At 41.8% G+C, this 27775-nt stretch overlaps 1 protein-coding gene across 3 annotated transcripts; it reads left to right on the top strand.

The window, feature by feature from the left end:
• Positions 1–525: 525 nt before the first annotated feature.
• On the top strand, positions 526–19377 carry GOLM2 (golgi membrane protein 2). Of its 3 annotated transcripts, none has more exons than XM_035131310.2 (11): positions 526–659; positions 2150–2518; positions 5660–5714; positions 7113–7215; positions 8334–8424; positions 9163–9307; positions 9604–9684; positions 10447–10542; positions 11925–12083; positions 15536–15703; positions 17695–19377. In XM_035131310.2, the coding sequence occupies exons 2-11, from the start codon at positions 2192–2194 to the stop codon at positions 17763–17765; spliced, it is 1296 nt and encodes a 431-aa protein (XP_034987201.1). In that variant the 5' UTR covers positions 526–659; positions 2150–2191; the 3' UTR covers positions 17766–19377. The 3 variants fall into 3 exon arrangements, with proteins under 3 accessions (XP_034987201.1, XP_034987206.1, XP_034987202.1); XM_035131311.2 differs by lacking the exon at positions 526–659 and adding an exon at positions 680–1091; XM_035131315.2 differs by lacking the exon at positions 15536–15703.
• The last annotated feature ends 8398 nt before the right edge of the window (positions 19378–27775 follow it).

Below are 27775 nucleotides of genomic sequence, written 5' to 3'. Positions count from 1 at the left end.
CTATTAAGAAACTCAAACCAACCCAGAAGGACACCGTCCCAGGATCAAAATGTGTTTGCCGAAGGGAGGGGAGCCCAAGTCCAGCCGCCGCCGCCGCTTCCCCGTTCCCCACCTCGCGGCGCTGTGGGAACCCGCCTCCAGACAGGCCTCGGGGCTCCGCCGCGGCGGTACTCTGGGCCGCCGGACGAACGGCGGCAGCACCAATGCAGACCGGGCCTCCCATACCCGTGTGGGCACCTCATTGAGGAGGCGGCACGTCTCGTGTGAAGGGAGCCCCTCCTCGGCCGCCCCTTGCCAGCAGCCGAATCCCACCCGGCAAAGCCGAGGTCGAATCTTTTCCCTATCCGCGCACGGCCACTCTGCCGCTTCATCTCCTCAGGGACGGCTCTCTCTCGCTCGCTCTCTGCCGGGCAAGACGGAAGCCTCGCGAGACCTAGAGCGGGAACGGGGAGGGAAGGGAGGAAGGGGGAACCTGCGCTGCTTCCGCCGTTATCGCGAGAAGCGGCTCCACGGCGACAGGAACGCGAACACGGAAGTGGCGGCGGCGGCGGCGGCGGCGGCGCCGCTGCATCGGAAGGCGAAGACGGTTGGAAGGCGGGGGGAAAAGGCCAGGAGAGGCGGAGGCGCGCGTGGCGCGGTGGCCGGGGGAAGCAGAGGAGGTAGAGCGGCGCCTCCCGCCACCCTCCCACACTCCCCGGATAGTGGGATGGGCCTCTTCCTCCCGCATCAGCCCCTCCTTCTCCCCTCCTGGCGGGGACGCGACCTCGCGGGGCTCCTCGCTCGGCCTCTCTCGGGCTCCTGCAGAGGCGGCCCAAGCCAGAGAAGCCTGGGCAGCTGCAGCTACTATTCTTTACACGGCGAGCCTGGGAGCTGGGAAAACGGGGTGCGGGGGGGGCGACGTTGGCTAATAGCACCTCCCCCACCTGCGGCCAAGAGGACTCGGCTGGGGAGGGGTTAAAATGTAAGGGGGGAGAGAGATGCGGCCAGCCGCCAGCACAGCAACGGAGACAATTCGGGGGAAGCTCTTGCATGCAACGCTGAACCAGCCCCCTCCCCTCTACGATCCCCTCCCCTATCTTCCCGCACCAAAGGTGGGCGCAGTGTTCGGCTTTGATGCAGAGCATGATTTAGAGCTAGGACCTGGGTGCTCTACGGGCTTTCCCCCTCTTCCCCATCTGCCCTGAAAAGTGGGAGAGGGTCCATCGTCTGGCCTCATTTTTGGTTTCTGTGACGGTTTCTACGTTGCCTTCATTGACTTGTATTTGCCTTACTCTAGTCCAGTGGCTGCCGAACTCCGCCCTCCAAATGTTTCAGGGCTACAATTACCACCATCCCTGACCACTGGTTCTGTTAGCTAGGGATGGGAGTTGCAGTCCCAAAACATCTGGAGGGCTGAGTTTGGCTACCACTGCATCTAGTCTAAACTTTATTTTAACCTGCTCCCATAACCCTGGCATACAGAAGAAAGAACAAGCTAGGCCAGGGATAGGCAACACAAGGTCCATGGGCCGGATGCGGCCCAATCACCTTCTCAATCCGACCTGTGGACGGTCCGGGAATCAGTGTTTTTACATAAGTAGAATGTGTCCTTTTATTTAAAATGCATCTCTGGGTTATTTGTGAGGTCTGCTTGGTGTTTTTACATGAGTAGAATATGTGCTTTTATTTAAAATGCATCTCTGGTTATTTGTGGGGCATAGGAATTTGTTCATTCCCCCCCTCAAAATATAGTCTGGCCCATCACATGGTCTGAGGAACAGTGGATCGGCCCATGGCTGAAAAAGGTTGCTGACCCCTGAGTTAGGCAGTCCCCTCTCCATGCACTGGCAAGCCATTACAGTAACCTATGTGCAGACTAAAAAAGTCAAATTTCAAAATCATCCTATTTTATTAAGAGCTGGTTTTGGAAATTAGTAGGTAGTTGCCTTCTCTCCAATGTTAAATAAATGCTTTAGATTATTTCTCAGTATGCCTTAAGATAAAAACAAACTTGTTTTTATTTATATACAATGCAATGGAAGCTGAACACAGCCCAGTCAATGATTCTGTGTATTCCCATTTTTTATATTTTGTTTCTGAAAAGTCAGTGGGGTTTTTGTTTTCTTTCTCTACTTACTTGTGCTGACTTGGGTACTTTCTTTCCTGGTAGGTGCAGTGAGAAGCTGAAGCGCCCCCCTCCCCAGCCTCCCCCATGGTGGGGTTTGGGGCCAACCGGAGGGGCGGCCGTCTCCCTTCGTTCATCTTTGTTGCCTTGCTGCTAGTCATTGCCGTCCTTGCCTTCAATTACTGGACTACCTCATCCCGCCAAACGGTCCTGCAGGAGGAGGTGGCAGAGTTGCAGGGCCAGGCCAAGCGCAGTGATGTTGCCCGGGGGCGCTTGGAGAAGAGGAACTCTGAGCTCTTGCTCCAGGGGGAGCTGCACAAGAAACAGCTGGAGCAGAAGGAAGCTGAGCACAGCCAGCTGAGCAATCAACTGCAAGCCAGGGAAGGCCAGATAAAGAAGTGTGAAGAGAGCAGGGTGAGGTGTCATTGCATATGATGGTTGCTTGTGTCTATTTTATGCTGTCTAGTACTGTATATTCCAAACAGCATGTCCAAAACTAATTGGTCACCAGCTGCCTTTTGTGACTCAGGATCACCTCCTGGTCACCAAGTGGAGATTTCCTGTCCTAAGGTTTACCTCTGAAATCTCCACAGAGGAGAGCAAGGGCAGCTGTTATTTACCATTGAGCTTCTAGCTTTCCCTTTCAGATCTACTCCCATGAAGCCTTTTGATCTTTTGCTGATGTAAAAAAACTGCAAAGCTCTTTCATGTGGTTTCAGCCCACCCACCCCCATCTCTCCCTCTGCCCCTCCCTTTTCTCCACTGTTTAATGAGGCATGTTTTCAGTTTTCAGCTTTGCTTTCTGTTCCTAGATAGGAGAGGGGTGGTAGATTCCCCTCCTCATCTTACTTCAGAAGAGAAGGGGTGTGTATGGGTGTGCTTTTAAGCAAAATGAGCTTTGTTTTGGGAGGGAGAGAATGAAATCAAGGAAGAGTGGGGAGGTTGCTTTGTTGTTGTTGTGACAAATTGCTTCCTTCTGCTTGCGGGCATTCCTTCCTTTTTTACATAATGGTTTGGGACCTCCTCTCTTCCCCCAACCCCCATTATTTAGGAGGAATATTATGGCATTTTAAAGACGTAACACATTTAAGCTCACTTTGTCAGACTGCTGAATGCAACTGTAGCCTACAAATGTTTATTTATATCACAGAAGTCTTGACAGCTTGTTGTTTTATTGTGTTGAATCTCTTAAGACTGGAGTTCCATTAGTAGCTGCATTTACACAAGAAAACACCTTTGAGAGGACATGGCACCCATCAAGGGAGAGAGGAAAGCTGGTGCTTACATTAATCTTTTAATGTTTTAAGAGATTCTCAGATTCTAGGTTTTCAAAGGAAGGTTTGCAAAATGCATTAACATTTACAGAGTTAGTTTGTCATGGTAAATGTGGCATCCCAGGTACCCAGAACTTTTCATGTAACAGAATTTTGAAGGCTGAGATGTACAGGCAGTCCTGCAAAAAAATGTTCTTTTTGTGGAGGAGTAAATCATGGCTGGGAGTAAGGAGCCAATTTCTCCAAATTTCTCTAAAGCCTTGGTTTTCATAAATTATTCCCTATTCCCAGGATGTGTCAGAGCACTTCATTGTTCCAGCTGCCAACACTTTCATTGTGTGATCATATAGGAATAATTATGTGGCAGCAGAATGCTTTATCAATCAAAGCCATATTCCAAATGTGAATGCCTGGGTAGTACATTAATATCTGACCTCCAGGTTCAAATGGTATCAAAAGTCAGAAGAAGTAGTCCTGCAGCCTAGTAAGGGTAATGCTTGTTAAATCATATTGACATAGTAACTAATGTGCAGGCACTCTAGGTGGGGAGACTGATTGTCATGACCTTTTTGGGATCAGAATGATGGGTGACTTCCTGCAAGAGTGACAGGAGAAGTGTGACCCTGTGATCCTCCTGGATATGCAGCACCTTTTGAAACTGTTGAGCATAGAGGACTGGCTCTTTGGGTTGGGAGTGCATTGGTTCCTCTCCTCTCTGCAGGAGCGGAGGGTAGCCTTGGGATACTTCAGTTGGACCCCATGGCAGTTGATCTGTGGAGTCCCTCAGAGTTCCATTCTGTCCACAATGCTACTAGCCATGCAGATTCTCAACTAAGTTTGGCCACTGTAACAGACTGGATGAGGGAGAATAAATTAAAGGTGACTTATCTTATCTGAAGATGCTGTGGCTTGGTGGTTTCTGAGTTCATGAATTAGCACAGGCACGTCAATAACTTTTAGTGGGCTGCAAGAGTACTTCGACATGGAACCTGCTGGCTGCACACTGTCTTATCACAGGATAGGGGGGTGGGGTGCAAGCCCCAAATCTGATGGCCCCCCAGCCCTCACATTGCCTTTCCAAAGCTGGGAAAGTTCTTGCTAGGATTTGAGAAGGAGGTGGGAGGACTCTAGGACCCTGCCAGAGCCTTCACACCTCCTTTCCAAAGCCCAGCGCCTCTGCCTGGGCTTTGGGAAGGCATCATGAAAACAGTTGGGGGCATAAAATGTTGCTGAGGGGTGGCTCTTGTGCCACACATTGGACCATTCTGAATTAGGAGAACAACCTATTCTTGGTGGGGTTCATTTCCCTTGAAGGAGTAGGTACAGATTCTTAAGGGGTACTCCTGGATAAATATCTCTTACTGGAGACAAAAGTATTCTCAGTATTGTGCAGTGGCTTTGCTCACCTTTGGCTGTTCCCTGTCTGGTTAGTTTAGCCACAATGATTTGTGTTCTGATAACTTCTTGTTTGGACTACTGTAATGCAGTAGTTATTACAGTATGTGGAGCTACCTTTGAATACTACTTGGGAACTGCAGCTTGTGCAAAATATGGTTTTCCATTGTTTGAGTGGGTCCACCAGCCAGTGGTTGTTACTTGGGTTCTTAAGGAACTTTCTTACAAGTCAAATCCAAGGTTTTTCAGATGATGTATGAAACCCTGATATGCCTTGGGACTTAAAATATTGAGGGAGTCTCTCTCTCTTTCTTTCTTTCTCTCGCTCTCTCTCTCCTTGCATGGGAGATTGGTTGGGGCAGGGGGCTCCTTAGCATCCCACCACTAGCTTCTGTGCGCTTCACTGGGATGTGGGGTGGTCCTTTTCTGTTGTAGTATCTGTTTGTAGGAAGGGACGCCCCAGAATTTGGTTGATACCTTCACTGCTGCCTTTTAGATGCTTGGTTGAAAATGCAGCCTTCAGTGCAATAGTGCCACTCACATTGGCAACTATTTCAACTGCTGTTTCTATGATTTGTTGTTGTTGTTTATGTTTGGTTTCATGCAATATTATTGTTACCTGCCCAGAGATCTGTGAAAGCGGGGCAGAATATAAATGAATAAAAAATTCATTGATCTGCATTCTAAGGAAACCATTTCCCCCCTGAATTTGAATGGCAGCTGGGGTCAAAGTAAATTTTGGGAAGCCTTTGTTGAAACTTTAGTTTAGGCTATTTAATAAGCTCAGTGTTTCATCAAAGTCTTGTTTACCATGATCATTTTGATAGTAACTGTAAAGTCATAATATGACCACTAATTTGCACAATACTTAATTCCTCCTTTTCAGATTAAGCTTCAGAACAACATATCATACCAAATGGCAGACATACATCGCTTAAAGGGTAAGGAGTCAAAAGAAAGGAGAAGCATGCAGCAGTTAAACCTACGGTACTAATTCTGACAGCAGTATGAAGAAAGTATACTGGTAGCAAAGTAGCAACCGGTGATGTGGATTATTTGGAGAATTGTGAATTGGAAAAGTTTCTGGTGCCCTAGAGATCTAATTTAGCAGGTTTATTTTACTTGCATTGGTAAGCAAAGCTTAAAACTTTGCAACTGTCAAGTTTGCCTAATACTCTTCCTCTTGACATGAGCTAGAGCCTTTCTTTAAAAAATAACATGCTGTGTTCACTTATCTGGCACAGAAGGGCCATTGCCTCACTTGCCATTATCCCCTTTCTGTTCCTGCCTCAAAGACGAGGGCATGAGTTCTGTTTTGTTACAAATTCTGCAAATGTGCCCTTAAATGATCTTGGTAAATGTGCCCTCAAATGTCTCATAGACCTTAGATATGCAGTAGTGTTTTGGTTTTTAAAGGGAGAGTTGAAGTTATATCCAAGTGCTATAATATTAAAATATTTTAAAGTCCTCTGGTGGATCTTACATTGCTATAAGTCAGGCATCCCCAAACTTTGGCCCTCCAGACGTTTTGGTCCTGTTAGCTAGGGATAATGGGAATTGTAGGCCAAAACATCTGGAGGGCCGCAGTTTGGGGGTGCCTGCTGTAAGTCAAAGAATTGTTTTGTTTATGCAACCATACACCACTGTAGTATGGTCTCTAATATGGTTGATTACTGCTGGTAATCTTACACTGCTTTGTCAGGTGAAGTTACAGAGTCATTTTCTCACAGAATGGAAGTCATGTGAAATAAATAACATTAAGCCATACCCTTTCCAACACTGATATTTGTTCATATATAAAGGGTGCTGGAGAGTAAATGGCAATGCTTTCCCCATACATCCATGAAGTTGATTGGGTGATATTGGACCCTAATCTACATTAAAGTGTTGTGAAGATAAAGGGGGGGGAGAAATATGTACACTCCTCCGAGTTTGAACGATGGGCGGGATGTAAATAAATAAGTGCTGTGGCTCCTTGGGCCCTAACATTATAGTTTGCAAGATGTAGTAGCTGTAGGAGTCTGCTTTTCTAAAATACAAGCATTAGATATTAAAAGTCGAATGTGGCATCACTGAGACAACCGTATTATGCCGCGGAGATTCCAGAAAGAAAAGTAACACCTCTTTCACACACACAAAAGTTTTCTTCTATTTTGTAATGAGGGTCCTAAACAGTTATATTTTAGGTTTTGTATCACTTGTCCAAGACATCAGCATAAGCAGAATATTCTATTTTAGCAGTGGAAAAATAGCAATTTCCCAACTTGTGGGGAAAAGTTGCATTTAAGTAATGAAGGCATTATTTGTCTAACCATCTTTACTTTTACACTTTGGCTTAGAACAACTTGCAGAGTTGCGTCAAGAATTTATTCGTCAAGAGGACCAGCTTCATGAATATAGGAACAACAATACACAACTTCTGAAAAGGTTGGAGTATGAAAGGTGAGCATAGCAATATATAAATCTGAACTGATGCCAATGTATTCTAATAATACAGAGTTCTGCAGAGTCTTTCCAAAGCTGTGCCATGAACTTTCAGATCAAAGTGGAGTCCTGCTTTTGACATCAGTGTCCTTTATTAGCTATATGCAAAAGGAGTTAGAAGAAAAGCATATTTTAGGACAGCTTTGGTAGGGTAATGCCCTTCCTGCCCTCACTGAAAAGAAGAATAGTGAAACTTCATGATTTTGACTTGCTTGCTAAAAGAAGCAAAAGAAATGGTGCTCAGAACCCATTAATCAAGGTATCCAAGGTAGAATTCCTGAGGGATGGCAATCTCTGCACCATAAATGTATTGATTATCCTACAGCACCATCAGTCAAAACACAGTGGAGGGTGCCTCACAGTTTGCAATGTTATGTGGAATGGAGGGAGAGCCAATTCCATATTCCACCTCCTGACTCAGGCAAGGAATAAGCAAACACAATGGTTTGATAGGGAAAGGTCTGACATTTTTCAATTCTTGTGGCACTTATTCATAGAATCATAGTTGGAAAGGACCCCAAGGGTCTTCTAGTTCAACCCCCTGCCATGCAGGAATCTCAGCATGCAGTGCCTCATCCAGTTTGAAACCATACCATTCCCTGCTTAGCTTTGCAAATGTGCTAGCAATTTTATTGCCGTTCATGTGTCCATAAGGAGAGTCCCCTTAATTTAGAACTCAAGTCTTAGTAGAGGCTGCAACTCTTTCCTTTGCAAAGAGCATCCATAATATTGTGGTAGAGCATCTGCTTTGTATGTAGAAGATATGAGCTTCAGTCCCTGGCATCTTCACTTAAAAGGATCTGTGGACATCTGTCATCAACTCCAGGATTCTATGATCTTGGGAAATACCGCTCTTGCCTTGGACTTTAGAGAACCACTACCAGCTGGTGAAGATGACTGATGCTAGGCTAGATGGACCGAAAGATTGGATTCATACATTCAGTGCTTTGCAAGGGAAAGAGATACTGTTTTGTTCCAGAAACCAATAGTACTTCGGCAGAGAGCATATAAAACGTGCCAATCTTGGGCAAGTTATAAAATTTGTTACCTGTGTTGTACATTATCTGTTCTGCCAGTTTTCAGTGTGGACATCAGATCAAAGAACTGAGGATGCAGCATGAAGAAAATATGAGAAAGTTAGAGGACCAAGTTACACAAGACCAAAAGGTACACCATTTAAATGCTCATTTGTTTAAGTATGTGAAGGGCCGTAGTTGATGGGTAGAGAGAGCATCTTCCTTGGATGCAGGAGGTCCCAGGTTTAATCCCCAGCATCTCCAGGTAGTGCTGGGAATGTCCAAGCAGGTAGCTTCGTATGTTCCTATCATTTTTCATAGACACTTGAGAATGGTTTGAAATACCATTTTCCTTTGGTAATTTCCTCTCTTGTTACTCATTAAGAGAAGAGTCAGGATCTAACCCAGGCATAGGCCCTCGGTCCTCCAGATGTTTTGGGACTACAATTCCCATCATCCCTGACCTGTTAGCTAGGGATCATGGGAGTTGTAGGCCAAAAACATCTGGAGGGCCGAGTTTGGCTATGCCTGATCTAACCAGCTTTCACTCCACTTGGGAATGGATAGAGGATTGCTTTGCATCTTACCCTTCACTGCTTGCTGCATGATTCTAGGATGGGTTGCCAGCACCCCTGTTGCCATGATGATGATGATGAAGATGATAATTATTATTTATACCCTGCCCACCTGGGGTAGATCAGTTCTATCCATAAAGTTGATGTTAGACTTTGTTATGAGAAAAGAGCCAAACTTGGTTGAGATAGAAGTAGAAGTGAATTTCCATTGACAACAGACTTAATCATCCTAATGGAGTGGCAAGCACACAGGATGTCTAATTCAAATGTGAATGAATGTGTTTCATAGTTGGTTCTTTACATTTTTGCAACAGGCTGCACACAGAAGCCAGTCCAGTAAGGATATTGAGAGCACCCTGAGCAATAATCCAACAATATTGAAGACAACGCAACAATTGGATGAAAAGAATGTAATTAGGAATGAAACACCTTCCACCAACAATATCTCAGATGGCAAAGGTCTGTCTAGTACAATTGTGGGTCATATCACTATGTACCTCTTAAGTGTCTTGGGAGAATGCAGAGTACCTGGCTGGCTAGGAACTCCTCAGTCTTGAGGCACAGATCTGGTGCCATTTTTACCATTGTCCAGCAATGAAGTCTTGGAGAGTGTTGCCTGCCTTCACAGCTAGCTCACTGAGATGTATTGCTTTTTGTTCAGCAAACTCTAGTCCAGTGCCTGTAACAATTCTGAATCTACTTAGAACTTAAAAGTAAGCAGCAGTAAGGAGAGAAATTTCTTCTTGTCTTGACAGAGAAAATTAAACCAGGAGATGATGCAGGCATGCCTGGGATAGAAGAGAACGACGCTGCTAAAGCTGAAGATACACTCACTGGTTAGCAAAGCTATATATATATTACTACTACTATTATTATTATTTCTAAGTAATCTAAAATCTATTATTATTGATAATTCTGAAATACCCATTTCCTCCCTCAACAGTTTGTGGTTTTTTTTATAGATGGGTTACTGATTTCAATTCCAGAGAAAGGGCTAGCTAAGTCAGATTTCAGTTTGTTGCCAAAGGTGACCAAGGGAGTTTACAAGAGGACTTGCCTGAAGAGGGGTGAAGTGCTATTGGCTAAAGCAGTTATCAGATGTGCAATAAAAAAGACAGGTGCTGCACCAGAACCTCTGGATTCCCAGTTGTCTTGATTCTTAGTATAAACTGGCAGAATTAGTTGTCACTGATTCTTGCTCATCAATAAGAAGTATGAATAGGGAGGGGGGGGGACTCTTTTTTTCTTTTTCTTTTTTGCAACCCCGCAAAATTGCACTTCACTCTTCTCAGCATGTGAATGCTAGCAAATGCTGCCCTGACAAAACATTTCAAACTGGTGAGAGCGCGAACTTTTGTTATAGTATACTGGATTCTGGCCCTTGCAGGAAAGCCCCTGCTTCTGTATGGCTTATCATGAAAATATAGAAGAGCTTCTGGCAACAACTGCATTTGTACCAATCTTGGTTCATTTGTCAGAAATCAGCCCTTTCCAGAACCTATCAGTTCTCTTTTGGAACAGTGCGCTCAGTGGTTGACTTAGGATGTGCCATTGGTATTAGTTGATCAGTGAGTCATAGTGTGATTTTGTTTATTTAGCTTTGAAGAAGCCACTTGTTTCAGCTTCTCAGAATGAACCTCAACCCAATGGAAATCTTCCAACAGAAAAGCCCCATGCTCCAAATCTGGCTCAAGGTAAGAAGTCCCTGGTGTATCTTTAAAACAGGAGTAGATATTCTCCTTCAGTGAAGGGCATTCTAAAGCAGGTTATCCCTCACTCTTATGGAGGAATGAGGTCACCAGTTCGTCCCCAGCCTGCTAAGAGTCAACAGGGGGAGGGCAGTACTTTGGTTTGTGTCCAACTACAGTAGACCTGTTGAAATTAATGGTCTTAAGAGAAAAAAAGTTGTTCTCAGTCTGGCTTCTCCTTTAGTCTTTATGCAGAGCCAAGGTGAGTGTGATCTAAAACTTCTTTAAAGGTAAAGGGACCCCTGACCATGTTTAAAACCATCACCTACCTTCTCTGTTTCTCAAGTTTAGCAAAGACATTACAAAGCAGACATTATTTAGGAATGAGAGGCGTGAAGGTATACATGTGGGCAGCTTTTATTTGTAAAGTGAGCAATCCCAGAGATGATAATAATAATAATAATAATAATAATAATAATAATAATAATAATAATAATAATAATAATAATTATTATTTATACCCCGCCCATCTGGCTGAGTTTCCCCAGCCACTCTGGGCGGTTTCCAACAGAAAAATACAATAATCTATTAAACATTAAAAGCCTACCAAAACAAGGGCTGTCTTCAGATGTCTTCTAAAAACAGAGAACAGAGAGGTGTTAATCACAACAGAGTGGAAGTGAGAAGCAAACACTAACAAGGTTAATTTAACTTGTAAAAGTGCTGAAGTTAATCCAGTTTGTTTCTCTACTCCCGTGGTTCCCAACGTGGGGCACGGGGGCAATTTGATTGGGGGGTGGCAATTCAAGAATGAGTTATTAACAGTGAATGACCTTTTAGGCTTCCTCCACTTGAATAGGAGTTCACTTTTTGAATAATGAGAATTATATGTCACGGGGTGGGGGAATCAGGATTTTAGAGGTGCTTAGGTGGGGCATGGCCAAAAAAAGGTTGGGAACCACTGCTCTACGCTGTCACCATGCCATGCATTAAATTAAAGAACTGGACAAAGTGGTTTGAGTGACACAAGTGGTCACTAGACTTGGTAAGAAAGTAATGTCCAGACATGGAGAAAGCCTGATGCTTCCAATGATGTATTTGCAGCATTCCTCTTAAGGTTTTAAAAGAAGTGTGACAAAAGTATCAATAGCCAATAATGGACGACACTCCTTCTTCCCCATTCTCTTCCTTGACTACTGAGAAAATGAAAGCACAGGTGTCAGCAATGTTTGGAGAAAAATCTGTAATGAAGTTTAAAAAACCAAAACAAACAAACAAAAACACCAGGGGTTCCCCTGCCCTTCAGAAAGGTCTTCATAAGCTGCTTTTCCTTGTGCCTGAACAGTGCAAATAGTCAAAGTGCTTTAATTGTTTTTGTGCACTTCCAGGTGTAAACAGTAACCAGGATGGAAATGCTGACGTGATAAAGCAGATCCCACCAAATCCTCTTCAGCATTTGATTCCTGATCACGTCCTGGATAATCAGAAAGCTGAAAAAGAACATTTAAAAAAGGACAGAATCAGTGACTTCCAAAGAATGAAGCAAAGTAAGTTAATCAGACCCTCACTCATAATTCTAACTCAGACCCTCACTCATAATTGAAGCATCAGTTGATAAAACAATACAGTAAAACTGAAGTGTGGATTTTTTAGATGAGTTAATATTCAGGTAATGTTAATAACACCAGATCTTGTGGGGGTGGGGAGCTTTAGCTGAGGATGTGTTTGATCAATGGAAAAGAAGAGACAATAGGTCACATTTCCATTGTGAGGCACTGTGAATATGAGCAGCTTTAGATGGGCACAACTTTCAGAATCAAGTTTGATTCCAAACTTTCTTTCCTTGAATTCTTGTGGCTTGTTATAAATAGGAACTTAGTGTGCTTAAAATGTTGCTTAGTTCCAAAAGTGTTGCCTACTTTTTTTTGCAATGTTTCTTGAGGGTTTAAGGTTCATTTTCACCATATTATGACAACATCTAACTTCAATTATTTTGTTGTGTTAAACCTAGAAATAGACTGTCTTAGGCTGCAAATCCTGTTAGTTAGTGGAGCATATACTTCAGTTTGGGCAGGTATAAGACTGCACTGTTAAACAGTTTAATAAACTCATGGATCCCTTTATTTTCATAGTACTTAACAATTCTGAATGGCTCAGAAACTGATAAATCCATGCAATGCAAGCTATATTTGAACACTTTCCCTCAAGTTAGGAATTGCTTGCATCATTGAGGGTTTGCTTTAATATACCTCTTGGAAATTTGCCTTGACATATTTATTTTATAACTTTTATATCCTGCCTTAAAGCCCAAGTTGGAAAACAACGCGAGCCAATTTTATAGAACTTCTGTAACAGTGAAAGATTACAAAGATTACCAAGTAGACTAGCCAGTCTTAAAATTACTGTCACAAGTGGGATCTGCAACAAAAATACTGTCGCATGGCATGCATCCAGGGCTTTCTATTTCTTCCTCCCTTCCTGGGGGGTTTTCAGTGATGTTTTTTGTCCTTCTACAAGCCTTTGGGTTTCCCCTCACTCTTATATGTGGATGGTGCCATTTTGCTTACATAAGGATCCAGAATGTTCCATAAAACGTCAAGAATAGGGGGAATGGTGCCCCAAACTCCCACAGCATAGTTGAAATGACAAGCTGAATTGATTCATCTTTGCCATGCTGCAGAACGCCATTGAAGATAGTGCAAGGTAGGCTCCCTCTTGAACCAATGGGGCAACTAATGAAGAAGGTCCTGTATGGCTAAAGTCAAATGTACGGACACACAAGAGTATCATCACCAGCCCTTTGAAATGGTCCTGGAAATAAATTAAAACCTAGTGCAGCTGTTTCAGCAGGAGTAGCATGCCCCTAATAAGCTGCTCTTGTTTTTTACCTGACTGCTGTATTCTGGGCCAGTTGAATATATAGTATTTCAATATGTAGTATTTGTTGCTCCGATTCTATTTGCTGAAGATTACAGTTATGGCTGTCTGGTTTCTCCCACCATATTTGCTATGGGTATTCTCCCCCAAGCCACACCCCTGTATGGACATAGAATGTGAAACCGTATTGCTGTGTAAGGGTCTCAAAGTAATGACCGCCTATGCAACTTAGCAAGATTGTTGTTGTGTTTGAAAACAGCCTTGGGCTTATAATCTCTTTATACAGATGCAAGTAATTCAAGTGATTCCAGGAACTTTCCACTTTATTGATTTGAATTTATTAAATGCTTTCTATAAAATATTTCTAAGCAATTTGACTATTAAAAACAATAACGGTAAAAAGTGATTTTAACTTTTAGACATGGGAACTTCAGAGTTCTCTTGTGTGGCTGAATGGTAATGGAAGAATTTTTGAGAGAACTTTAAAATAACCACAACAAATGCTTGGGATATTACCATAGACCAAGCCAGGGCTGAGGAACCAGATCTACTTTGAAATCCAGATCCTGATCTGTTCCCTCCATCTGCAGGTCATTTTGGCAGGTGGGTCATGTCAAATGACACCCAGTGATTCAAAGTTCAAGCCACAGGGTCACCTCCAGCTCTAGTGTTATAGTCCCACAACTCTAAGAGATGAGCTTCTGCCTGCTGCTTTTCCAAGAGCCAGCAGCTGCTTATCGCCAATCTTAGCACTGTGATGCTTAATGCTATAAGTAGAGATAAGAGATCACTCCTCTCCAATACAAACTTAGTACTTTGTAATGTTGTGCCAGATTCAGAGGCCTGGTAGGCCAAAGATTCTCCACTTTGTACCCCCAAGTACAAACATTTTTTATGTGAGCATGAATTCCTCAGTGCACCTGTTGGCACTTCTGGTTCTGAGCAGATTATCTGACAAGGAAGCATTTAAAATTTCTCAAAATACTTTTAAAATTGCTTCATAGTTTAGCTGTGGCTCTGGAAATGAACTCTTGAGCCTTCTTTTTTTCCAGATCTGCAACGTTGGGCAAGCATTTAGGAAATAAGTTGTAAATTATTTTAATTTTATGAAGCTTCTAATTGTTTGCATCAGTCATTCTTAGCTGTAATTTTTCAAGATACAGAAAGCAGATTAAGCGTGACAGTGTAACTGGAGAACTTTCAATCATTGAAGTCTTTACTTGCCACTTACTGCTCATTTCATATGGAAGATTTTAGCGAACTTTATTTGCTTGCAGCTTATTGTCAACTCTCTGCTGTAGTCCGTATTTCCAACACTCAAGTGTGTGTGTGTTTATCTTAGCTGTTTAGCTCAAGTGTTCAGTTCGTAAATATTGCTATTGGAAAACACCAAAGGCCTATGCAAGTTTTCATCTTCTGGAAATGTCAGTAGCCTTCTTTTGCAGAATCCTAAATGGCTGAAAGATAAACTTTGTGTTGGGCTCAGATCTTTGCCCAAAGTTGACTCTTCCTCTGCTACTAGCATGACACTGAATCTTACTTTTTGCTCATGCATATAGTGTGAGGTGTATTCTTTTCTTTGGTTTAATCTATATTTTCACTGTGTAGAACTACTTTCCATTTTTTAAAAGTTTCTAAAGCTTTGAAAAATTCAGATTAGAAAATAGTTACATTAAAGGCTATAGCATATAAACGATTCTAAAGTTCAGGTCTTGTCAAAGCAACCAAAATCTTTTGGTAAAGTTTCATTAATACAAGATGCTCACTTATTCCTAAAAGGCAATTGCTTTCTTTTGAGGCAAGTGTTTTGTGTCGTTGGTACAAAACACTAGAGATTTTAAGGGGCTAGAGATTATAATGAAAGGTCATAAAATTTAGTGCTCTGAAGTTCCAGGCAGAAGGATTTGTTTTTTAAAAAAACAAATAAGCAAGGCTTTGAACTGCTGAATATTTTTTCTCAATTTATAGTGCTGCAAGGATTATTTGCAACCAAACACTTTTAAACACTTTTCTGAGTTCAGCTTCCTTCCTGCTTCTCTTTACTCCACTTTTTTTCTCTCCCCCTCTCTCCTCCTCCCCTTCATCCTGGCCTCTGACTATAAATCCTTTGCCTACTTCACAGGCCGGTTCTTTGATGAGAATGAGTCCCCTGTTGATCCGCAACATGGCTCTAAACTGGCGGATTATAATGGGGATGATGGGAACGTGGGTGAGTATGAGGCAGACAAGCAGGCTGAGCTGGCCTACAATGAGGAAGAGGATGGTGATGGTGGTGAAGAAGACGTCCAAGGTGAGCTTGGGCCTTGTCTCCATCCCATTCATGTGATTCCCTCACTTGAGAACCATGCTGCAGTGGTGTAGAGATGCACTATTTAGCTGCTTAGAAAGGTCCTGCTGTGAACAGACAGCTGAATTTTGACTGTGTCATCTTCTAGCAGTTCAGTTTGTGAAGTAACTCTAGAACTTGAAGCAATTTCTAATTGGTAGTAGATATGGTTTTTTCCAGTAGTCTTGAATTTGTACCAGAGGGAGTCAAGGGGACTTTGATGAGGCTGGTTCTTGCCTATGCAGGGCATGATAAAACCATTCTTGAAGGTGTTGCTGTGTTTTCCTCCTTATTGCCAAGGACTAACATGGTGGCCGTCTAGGAATTAATTTGTGTCTAGCTATTACGAAAGCATGCGGATCTGGCATACGCCAAAGCTGAATCTGTAGCCATCACAGTTGTGATTAACTATAGCTATCTGGAATGTTCTTATGCCTTACTAATATACATAATCGGTGGACCTCCATGGTGCATTTCTGTTGCTTCCAATACCTAAGGTGTTCTCATGCATGCTCTCATCTTGCACTTGGCTGACGCCTTGGTCCATCACCCTCTTTTACCTGTTTGCTTCCATTGCTTGTGTGTGTGTTGTGGTATCGCTTCCAAACCCTAAACTGCCTCTACCAACTTCAAGAACAAAATAACACATAGCAATTTTTTTTTGTACTGCAGATGACTCAAGAAATTAGTAAGAATAGCTTCCATAGTTCAGTTTTCCAAATCACATTAGGGCCCAAACTGGTATTCATGTTAACTAAACCCCTTTTCTTTCTTTACCCTGCCCTCCCTGGAATACAGCAGTTTTCCCATTCATTTCAAGGGCTCTTATGGAGACATCCTCTCAGTAAATTATGAAATGTGAAATACACATTTATTTTGCATCTTCCCAGGATAAGATGTTCTCATTTTCCAAAGCTTCATTCTTGACACCGGTGTTCTAGTCTTTTGGTCAGTTGAAATTCTTTTAAATTGGCCTGCCTGCAAGTACCATAGAATTTTAAGAGGGTGTTTTTGTTTAGTTTGGAATGAAGTGCTGCTGGCATTTCTTTAAAAAAATATGGTTTTTTCCTATCAGGGAAGGTGGTAGGTCCAGTACACATTAAGTGACAGAACAACTTCTATTAACTTACAATCACATTCTCACAATCACATTGTAAGCATAATTGTATGTGACATTAATCTGTTGGGAGACCATAAGAGAAAATGATATTAGTAGTCTCTAAATACATTCCTGTCTGAATTCCCTCATGTAAGTATTGGGTGATAATGAAGTTTAAATCAAACTAGGTGCTATCCTTCAAAACACTGTATATTTGTGTGCAAACAGATTATATTGCAGCTCTTTTTATGCCTCTTGTACCTGTACCTATCAACAACATTCGTCCACAGCAGTTGATTGTGGGAGGGTTACTTCTGGTTGGATGGACACTGCCTTTGTGTGCCTAGCAGCAGGGTTTCAAACTGGGTGTGCATGTGTAAGATGTCTTAAGGTAAAGCTACTGTTCAATTAATTCTAGTATGCTGTAAAAATCTAGAGGGGTATGGAGAACACCAGTTCAGAATCAGTACAGCTAAATACCTTACTTATCCTACTAAGCCAAAGGGGTGGGTAACCTGCAGGTTGGTTTGCTCACAAGCTCCTGTGAATCCTCCTTGGGGTTGTGTTCTGTATAAAATGATACAGATGGGATGGGAAAGAGTGAATAGGAAGGAAAACAGTGGTTCAAAGCAGAAAGTTTACAGAAATGCAGACCTCTAGAGCAAAGGGTGTTAAGTAATTGTTTCTCTTGGCAAAGCATCTTGCATACAAAAATTCTGGATATGCACACTTCACACACCCGCAATCTATATGGAAAGGCAGTGATTCGTTTTTTCTCAACACATGGTCCTGTGGGTTTCCAGAGAACTTACGGTACTCAAAAAACTTAATGTTGGTTTGCTTCCTTTGATTCCAGATGATGAGGAGAGAGAGCTTCAAATGGATCTTGCAGACTACGGAAAACCACACTTCAACGATGTACTTTAAATTCCAAATTACCTTTATCTGAGGAATTCTGCAAGAGGAAAAAAACACAACCGATTTCTCAGTATTTACTGTAAGAGACACTGAAAAGAATGACAGCAAAAAGTTAACAGTGGAAGGAAAGGTAAAATGCTGTGTATATGTATATAGTTGTACTTATTTCGCTAATGAACAGAATCAGAGGTGGTTTGTTCTTTTAGGAGATGCTTAATAACCTGAAACTACGCAAAGTTGGGTGCACCAGGCTCTTTATTGGACTGGGCAGTAAGATTGTTCCTTACCTGTAACCTTTGAAATAATAGATAACATTGCAAAATAACTTAGGTCAACATGTTTCTGAAACTAAGCCACTTTGTAAACTGGAGAACTTTGTACAGTTTGTATCTTATATATGAATTACTTCATTGCAGGAATAACTGTACAGATGGGACACTCTTTGATACCACAATGTATTTAACCCATGCAAGCAAATTATTCATTTCTCTTACTGTTGTGACTTGCATTTTAGAGACTACATTTCATTTTGAGAAAGTTGACTGAAAATGTGTTTGTGTTTTATGAAAGAACTTTCCTTACTATAACTAAGGAAGGTCTGTGTGATACATACTACATTAATTCTATATGAGACAATATTGTTAACTCTAGGAGAGTGACTAAAGTTATCCATAGTAAAAATGCAGCAACATTGTAGTAATTTTATAGGATAATTGCCAGTTTAAATCTGCAAAACCTACAACCAGTATTTCCAACACATAAAAGCTATAAATATTTTATTTGCCTTTGTTTTTACAGCAGTGATTTCAATCTTATGCAATAATAGCCGAATGTAATGGAGAGTGGCTAAAAGTGCAATCTCATCAGTTTCTTCATTCATTCCTGTCTGAACCTCTGATGTGTTTGAGAATTGGAGTCATGCTCAGTTTGTTTCAACTTCAGTGCTGTAGTATGGATTACTCAAAACGCTGGGCATGTTCCATGTTCTTGCGGTTTTGTACTGTGTTTTGTGTAAGAGGTCTTTTTTTGTTTTTGTTTTGATGTTTAAGCACTTTCTGAAGTTCACAGAAATGGTTATGCCCATCTATATCCTGAGCAACAAGTTATTAACCCTAGTTATCAACAAGGGCTACTGTGAATAAAGAATTTAGGTCCTATGACAGGGTTGATTGTACTTCATGATTTCTGCTGTACTCAGGTTATTGGTCTTTTTGGGTAAGTTAAACTTAATTTGCAGTAATTTAATTAACAATTTGCATTGAATAAAAAGAAGAGATCTGTTTAAGACTTCCCTTAGAACAGTGTTTATTTCTGACAACAAAAATGGAAGTTTGTGCTTGGGCACTTCTCGAGCACACAAACCTGGACACATGAGTGGTGACTGTTCATCTTAGTTTTATTTTCAAGCTGTAAAACTTACAAGGCTGAGCCTGCCTTAGAGGTAGTTTCTCTCCCCCTCTCCCTGCCACCGTTCCTAACACCTCTTTCTCCATAAGTCTTCAGTGTTGTACTTTGTGAATTGACCAAAATGTGTCTGCCCTAAATTAGGTGTAATTTTATTAGGATTTTGCTGTTGAAATCCAAAATTTAATAGATTCTAATAAAACTTAATGCAGTTTTAGTGCTTGTCTTTGTGTCCTTTCAACCATCCAGTGAAGGAGGGCAGTGTGTTCCAGGGATGTGCTGCTCTCCATTCTATGAACCTGGTCAGCCTCACAAGCTGTCCATGGGGGAATTTTTATGATGCACTCGAGGCATAAGTCATGCTTCTGACCTTATGATATAAAAGACTGCCTTCCCCAACATGGTGCCTCCAGAAGGTTTGGATTTCAATTTCTATCAGCTCTAGTCAGCCAGAGGCTGAAAGTTGTAGTCCAGAATATCTGGAGAGCACCAGGTTTGGGAAGGTTGGTATAAGTGTGCTGGTTCCTGAAAAGGGGGAATTGAGGCTGGCAGACAGACAAAAATTCATATCTGAACAGAGATTGATTTCAGCTTTAAGACCCATTAATTAACACATTATTTGGTAGTCTCATGTTTAAAGAACATCGGTTCTGGGGTTCAGTTTGATTGCAATAAATCCCAAGTAATGCTGCTTCACACAAAGAATTTCCCCAAGTACTTAGGTGTAGGAAAATTATCATACAGCAAAATGCACACTTGTGCAAGTGCATCGAGACTAAAGGTACTGTGCTCCTCCTGTGGTCCATCTACTGCTACCATTGGCATGCTACCTGGGCCTAAGCCATGGTTTGGTTTAGCATTATCTCTGAACCTTGGCTCTTGGTTTTTCTGGAGTAAGAAAAACCCCAAGCCCAGGTTTGAGCATCATTCTATGTCAAACCCATGGTTCAGTCCTGGGTAGCACAACAGCAATATTTGCTTCAGGAATCTACTCTTCTTGCTAAACTGTGCTTCAGCTTGTAGACATGCAGATTTAACCTTTATTTAGAGTACTTTCTTCCCAATTTACAGCCCTGAGCACCTCTTAAAGCAGTTTATAAAAGATTCTCAAAATTAAAATCTAATCTAGACAGGAACAGAAATGGCATGGTAATTGCGTGAAACAGAGATTATTCAGCCCTTGTCCATCTCTGGTGTCTGAGCAAGGAGCAGCTCCTTCCAAAGTATTTTTAGGCAAAGGTGGAGCTGAGCAGCTAGGTCTTACTCAGCCCATGATGGAAGCAGTCTTCCTTTGCTAGCAGGTGGCAGTTGCCAGGAAACAGCTCCTTTTGAGGCAAGCGAAGGGGGCTATACAGCTATATGTTGCTCAGGCTCTGACAGAAGTAGTCTCCCCTTGCTGGCAGTTGCCAGGCAACAATTGTGTGAAGCAGCCTGTCAGGGAAGAAGTAGAGAAACTGCATGTTGTTCCAGGAAACTGAGCTTTCTTCAGCAATTGCTAACTATTGGGACGGGGGAAAGCAGATCATATAAAGTAGACATGGACCAAACTGACAGTCTTGCTACAGCAATGCAACTGAGCTTGTACAAGGTAAGCACAAATCTAACTCATCTCCTATACATGCTTCTTGGTCTTTAAGTTAATGGGCAGGAACACAGCCACCCTCACACTGCTAATTTGAATTTGCATTGGACATACATAAAAGGTGATGTGTTAAATTGTCGTAACTGCCTCTGTCCTGTAGGCATCCTTTTCTTAAAGCAACATGTCTGCTGCCTGTGGTGCAATTTGAGTATCTAAACAGCACATGCTTGCTGTACACAATATCATGCATGTGAGATTGAAGAGGGAAGGGCTTGTGTAAAAACAAGTATTTGAAAGCATCCACTTGTATTTCCTTCCAAACAAGCAATCTAAAATCTGCAAGCTTGTGTTGGAGCTGTTTTCCAAAATGAGTGGTTTACACATCCACCAACTTATGTGTGATGCCATTACCATGGAAACAGGTACCAGCTTGACACAAATAATGCTGCACCATTTGAGGTGCTTCCAATCAAACTGTGGCTTGCCTTAAGAGCCACATCTTTATTTGAAACCTGCAGCCCTAATATGCTAGAATAAAAAATTTAAAAAGCATCTTTCTGCAGCGATCAAAAAGCTTTGTCGTAAAGTATCTGGTAATAAGCATACCAAATCAAATTTTTAATGTCTGCTTTATAAATAGCAATGGTATTGCCCTATGCAATGATATGTTTTAAACAGGGTAATCTTAGAAAGCAACTCACCCAGTCAACTTGAAAGCCTTGCATAATTTTGGATTAGGTTCTTTTATGCACAGTGGAAATGTTTTGAGTGCTAAGCCAGGACACATTGTTGCTCTAGGCAATCCAGAAGTTGTGCTCTATAATCCACTATAAATTTGGGTTTTATCATCTGGTTATGGCCTACTGCTTTTATCATTTGACTTATTTTAAGTTTGAAGTAGAGCAGCTTATAAACTGTTTGTTGTATATATAAATATTGTTTCAAATGGCCCATAAACATAATTTATTGAACAGCAGAATGCATGTTATGAAATCCATGGACCAGGCCTATTGATGCTTTAATAAGCACCCTCTTATGCTATTTTTACGGTTGAAACAAGGCATGATAAGGCTTGTGGAAAGTCTGGGCAGCAGCAGTTCAGCTTCTTGGGTGGTTTCTTCAATCTTATTCTTCCAAAAACCACAAAGCAGATCCCAACATGACAGCTTCCCTGCGTCCCGGTTTATAAGCATAACTAGTTTTCTCTCACAAACAGCTTTTCTGAACAACCCAAACCCAGAGAAGCATGTCAAAGAGTAGCCTCCAGGCACAGCAATCAGCAATGCCACCCTCACCCCAATCAGGTCTTTAAGCTCAATTTGATGGTCTTATCTTCAAAGGTGCGGTCTCCCTCTCTCTGCCAACAGTGCAAGCATTATGATATAGAAGTTGGTTACTAGTTCACAGTTCCTTATTTGCACAAAACTTTGAAACCGCTCAAGCAGAAAACTTAAAAGGTTTTGGTCTAGCCTTGTCGTGACTGAAAGACTGTCCCTTTCGATAACATTGTTCTCCAAATCAAACTCTTATCTTGGTGCAACCCTTGTATAGATGCACAGTGACCCCAAATGACAATAAATAATAAGGAAATACACCATAATAAGCTTTGACCTATGCCAAATCGTACATCCACATCTCAAGAGGAGTGTTGTCTACAAAAAGTATGTCTAGGTTAATGTCTCTCCAGCACAGTGCAAGGTCAAATGTGACCCACTGCCAATGTATATAGAAAATAATAAGGAACTGGGCATGTACACCCCAAAAACAAGATTTAGACCACACCTCCAGAAAAGTATTATTTATAAAAGGCATTTAATTATGCCTAATTCAATGCTTATTGGGCATAGTGCAGTGCTGAATGCAGCAACCCTATGCCAATAATAGCCAAAATATGTACTTTGGCCCACCATATCCACAGCATCAGGATAGTCTCCTCTATGAAATGGTACTGAATTGGATTAGGGAGTCAAAATATGTATTAAAAAAAAACCTTTGGTCTACCACCAATCATACACCCATGCATCCAGCATTTGGATCACTGAATCACATTCAGCCCAATGCATTTCTTAAGCAGAGACATTTTCAAGTGCTAGTGCCCTCCTCACTCATACAATCCCAGTTCCTTTTTTTCTGCTATTGATGGTGCCCAGCACATTTAAGGTTTTATAGGCATCAAGCTGCCACTTCTGACAGTTTGCTGCACCCAAATGCTGTACTGGGCAGGGCATAGTTAAATCCTTTCCACACACCTGTGGATGTGCACTGCCAAAATTATTTCTTTGTTGTTGCCACCTGAGGTCTTTACCTACCTGGTAGTTTTCAGCAAACAGAGCAATTTTGATGGAGAAAACTATTGTGACTCTTGGAGGCGACAGCCTGTCACTCATGGAGATATACAATACGTTGTAGACAAAGGCTTATTCTGAGGTTCAGGGCCAGATAAACTTTAGTTCTCTTTTTTTTAAAAAAAAATTCTGCTTGAAGTGTGTTTTGAACTTTCATGCAAGTAAGGAACTGGTAACTAGTAACCAACTTAAGCACCATGCAGATATTGAATTACAGTGGTGCCTTGACTTATGAATTTAATCCGTTCCGAAGGCACCTTTGTAGGTCGAAAAATGCGTAAGTCGAAAAGCACCATTGGAAATGCGATTTCCCATAGGAATGCATTGGAAATGGAAAAATTCGTATGTCGAAGCAACCCCATCTAAAAATTCATGTCTAAAAAACCCTATCTAAAACTGCCGCGGTTTCTGTTCAGATGTCGAGTAATTCGTAAGCATGCGGCCATTTGCCCCATTTGTAAGTCGAAAAATTCGGTTGTCGAGTCGTTCGTAAGTCGAGGTACCATTGTATAATAAAAAATGTCAAGTATTCTGATACTGGAGTGAGGGAATACAGGCACTGAATGCTTTCTGTCATTTTTTTTAATTTTAATTTTAAAATAGACTTTATTAGAAAGTTTTAAAAAGGTATACATACACCAGGAAAATTTAAAGTAACTTAATAACATAAGATAACTTAGCAACTTAAATAACATAGCATAACAAAAGTAACATAAATAACATAACTACATATTTAAGCCACCCAACATAAATTAATCAACATAAATAAACAAATCAGGTTGATCTGAATAGATTAAATCAATCAAACTACAAATAATATACAAGATCAACTTAGACAAACATAGCATAACATAGCATAACATAACATAACATAACAAAAAAGAAAATTATCCCCAAATCAGATCTTAACACATGGGCCTATCTCCGTAAAATCCATTCATTTTAGATTAAAATTGGCTTCCAATCGCCAATATATCGCTTCCCTTACTATTGTTTTCCTCTTTAGTTTGCTTTCCCTCTTATTAAATCCAACTGAGTTGTTCCTACATGTTTTCTCTATTCCAGACAAATCACTAGCTCTGTTTTGATATTTTCTTTTTTAAAATATTCTTCCACGTATCTACATTCTGTTTTTATTCTCTGTTTTGATATGTTCCTAATTACCGCCGTCATTCTTGCTAGGTTCATGAATTCTACTACTTTAATTTGCCACTCTTGGATTGTTGGTATTTCTGTTCCTTTCCATTTCTGAGCTAGTACTAATCTCGCCGCGGCACACGCATATAAGAAAATATTAATTCTATCTCTAGGTATATTTTCTGGGATTAAGCTTAGTAGAAAATATTCAGGTTTCTTTTCAAACGTAATTTTTATCATTTTCTTCATTTTTTCATATATATCATTCCAAAATTTATATATTTTTTTACATTCCCACCAACAGTGAAAATACGTACCAGTTTTTTCCTTCCAGCATTCTTTTGTTTCTGTCTTGTAGATTTTAGCTAGCTTTTCTGGCGTCAAGTGCCATCTATATGAATCGTATAAATCTTTCGCCTTTTGCTTTCTGTCATTATGTGACTACTGTTGTTGTTTAGTCGTGTCCGACTCTTCGTGACCCCATGGACCAGAGCACGCCAGGCACTCCTGTCTTCCACTGCCTCCTGCAATTTGGTCAGACTTATGTTCATAGCTTTGAGAACACTGTCCAACCATCTTGTCCTCTGTCCTCCCCTTCTCCTTGTGCCCTCCATCTTTCCCAACATCAGGGTCTTTTCCAGGGAGTCTTCTCTTCTCATGAGGTGGCCAAAGTATTGGAGCCTCAGCTTCAGGACCTGTCCTTCCAGTGAGCACTCAGGGCTGATTTCCTTCAGAATGGATAGGTTTGATCTTCTTGCAGTCCATGGGACTCTCAAGAGTCTCCTCCAGCACCATAATTCAAAAGCATCAATTCTTCGGCGATCAGCCTTCTTTATGGTCCAGCTCTCACTTCCATACATCACTACTGGGAAAACCAAACTATATGGACCTTTGTCGGCAAGGTGATGTCTCTGCTTTTTAAGATGCTGTCTAGATTTGTCATTGCTTTTCTCCCAAGCAGGCGTCTTTTAATTTCGTGACTGCTGTCACCATCTGCAGTGATCATGGAACCCTCATTAAAATGTTCTTTAATTCCTCCTCACTTTCTGCCATCAAGGTTGTGTCATCAGCCTATCTGAGGTGGTTGATATTTCTTCTGGCAATCTTAATTCCGGTTTGGGATTCATCCAGTCCAGCCTTTCGCATTATGAATTCTGCATATAAGTTAAATAAGCAGGGAGACAAGATACAGCCTTGTCGTACTCTTCCCAATTTTGAACCAATCAGTTGTTCCATATCCAGTTCTAACTGTAGCTTCTTGTCCCACATAGAGATTTCTCAGGAGACAGATGAGGTGATCAGGCACTCCCATTTCTTTAAGAACTTGCCATAGTTTGCTGTGGTCGACGCTATCAAATGCTTTTGCGTAGTCAATGAAGCAGAAGTAGATATTTTTCTGGAACTCTCTAGCTTTCTCCATAATCCAGCGAATGTTTGCAATTTGGTCTCTGGTTCCTCTGCCCCTTCGAAATCCAGCTTGCACTTCTGGGAGTTCTCAGTCTACATACTGCTTAAGCCTGCCTTGTAGAATTTTAAGCATAAGCTTGCTAGCATGTGAAATGAGTGCAATTGTGCAGTAGTTGGGGCATTCTTTCACACTGCCCTTCTTTGGGATTAGGATAATAATAATAATAATAATAATAATAATAATAATAATAATAATAATTTATTATTTATACCCCACCCATCTGGCCGGGTGGATAACTAGAGCATGCACCACTCTGGCGAGACAGTCAGCAGGCAGGTAGGGTCTCAGCCTGCGTACCAGATGGAGCTGATAAACAGCTGCCCTGGACACAGAATTGACCTGCGCCTCCATGGTCAGCTGTGAGTCCAAAATGACTCCCAGGCTGCACACCTAGTCCTTCAGGGGCACAGTTACCCCATTCAGGACCAGGGAGTCCTTCACACCTGCCCGCCTCCTGTCCCCCACAAACAGTACTTCTGTCTTGTCAGGATTCAGTCTCAATCTGTTAGCTGCCATCCATCCTCCAACCGCCTCCAGACACTCACACAGGACCTTCACTGGTTCTGATTTAAAAGAGAGGGAGAGCTGGGTATCATCCACGTACTGATGAACACCCAGCCCAAACCCCCTGATGATCTCTTCCAGCGGCTGCATGTAGATGTTAAAAAGCATGGGGGAGAGGACAGAACCCTGAGGCACCCCACAAGTGAGAGCCCAGGGGTCTGAACACACACACACACACACACACACACACACACACACACACTTTCTGAACACGGCCCAGGAGGAAGGAGCGGAACCACTGTGTGATAGTGCCCTCAGCTCCCAAGCCCAGTCTAGACGGTCCAGAAGGATGTTATGGTTGATGGTGTCAAAAGCCGCTGAGAGATCCAGCAGAACTAGGAAAGAGCTCTCACCTTTGTCCCTAGCCTGCTGGAGATCATCGACCACTGTGACCAAGGCAGTTTCAGTCCCATGATGAGGCCCGACTGGAAGGGATCCAAATGGTCCACTTCTTCCAGGCGTGCCACTCGCTCAATCACCTTGCCCAGGAATGGAAGATTTGAGACCGGGCGATAGTTGGCCATATTGATCTTCTCCAATCCTCTGGCCACTGCTGAGTTTTCCAAACTTGCTGGCATATTGAGTGTAGCACCTTAACAACATCATCTTTTAAAATTTTAAATAGTTTAGCTGAAATACCATCACTTCCACTGGCCTTGTTATTAGCAGTGCTTTCTAAGGCCCATTTGACTTCACTCTCCAAGATGTCTGGCTTAAGGTCAGCAATCACACTACCTGGGGTGTACGAGACCTCCATATCTTTCTGGTATAATTCCTCTGTGTATTCTTGCCACCTCTTCTTGATGTCTTCTGCTTCTATTAGGTCCTTTCCACTTTCGTCCTTTATTATTGTTGTAAAAATTTGCAGAGCTACACGGTCCTAGAATTAAGTGGATCCTTGACCCAGGAAGAGTCCAGGTATCCTGGCAGGCAGACGAAGTTTGAGCGTCTCCTGCCTACCAAATAACAGAGGCCAAACCAGGACGTACGAAGCAAGGTACTTTATTAATTAAATAATAAAGCTATTGCAATAGCGATCCGTCCACACAAGCAAGTTGAAGTGAAGGGACCCCGAACAAAGGAAGCTTCACAAATTTATAGGTTTCATTTCCAATAGTACAGAATTGCATAAAAGGTGGGGAAATGGGTTCTGGGAGGGGGTAATCGCGAGAGGACAAAGGGGTTGATGGAATTCTTGATGTAAGATATCATGGTGATAGTCCAGGTAATGATTATGCATGTCTCCTTATTGTTTGACAGGAAGACTCTGCGGATGTGGGAAGATTGTTGATAACACCTGTTTATCAAATAAAATTGTTGTTCTCACTGAAAGTGTGTATTTGAGTCGTGCTCTTTTAGACTGGCTAGGTGGCAGTGTGGTATCAAGAAACAGTGGAAACAGTCCGTAAAATATGTTGTGCCACAGAGGTGCCTATTAACTTGCAACAAAGTTTATACAAATATTCAACGTTTGCAATAGAGAGAAAGGACTACACTTAAAGTTAAAGAAGAAGAAGAT

Source organism: Zootoca vivipara, chromosome 14, assembly GCF_963506605.1.
Source record: "Zootoca vivipara chromosome 14, rZooViv1.1, whole genome shotgun sequence".
NCBI classification, from domain to species: domain Eukaryota; kingdom Metazoa; phylum Chordata; class Lepidosauria; order Squamata; family Lacertidae; genus Zootoca; species Zootoca vivipara.
Note: the sequence above shows the minus strand (reverse complement) of the source record. Positions and strands in the feature narration are given on the sequence as shown.

Bases quoted from the DNA above. Each gene is read 5' to 3' on its own strand.
- GOLM2 (XM_035131310.2), top strand. From the start codon at position 2,192: ATGGTGGGGTTTGGGGCCAACCGGAGGGGCGGCCGTCTCCCTTCGTTC. The intron at 9,308-9,603 runs GTCTGTCTAGTA...TTGTCTTGACAG, and splicing joins CAATATCTCAGATGGCAAAG to AGAAAATTAAACCAGGAGAT. The intron at 15,704-17,694 runs GTGAGCTTGGGC...CTTTGATTCCAG, and splicing joins TGGTGAAGAAGACGTCCAAG to ATGATGAGGAGAGAGAGCTT.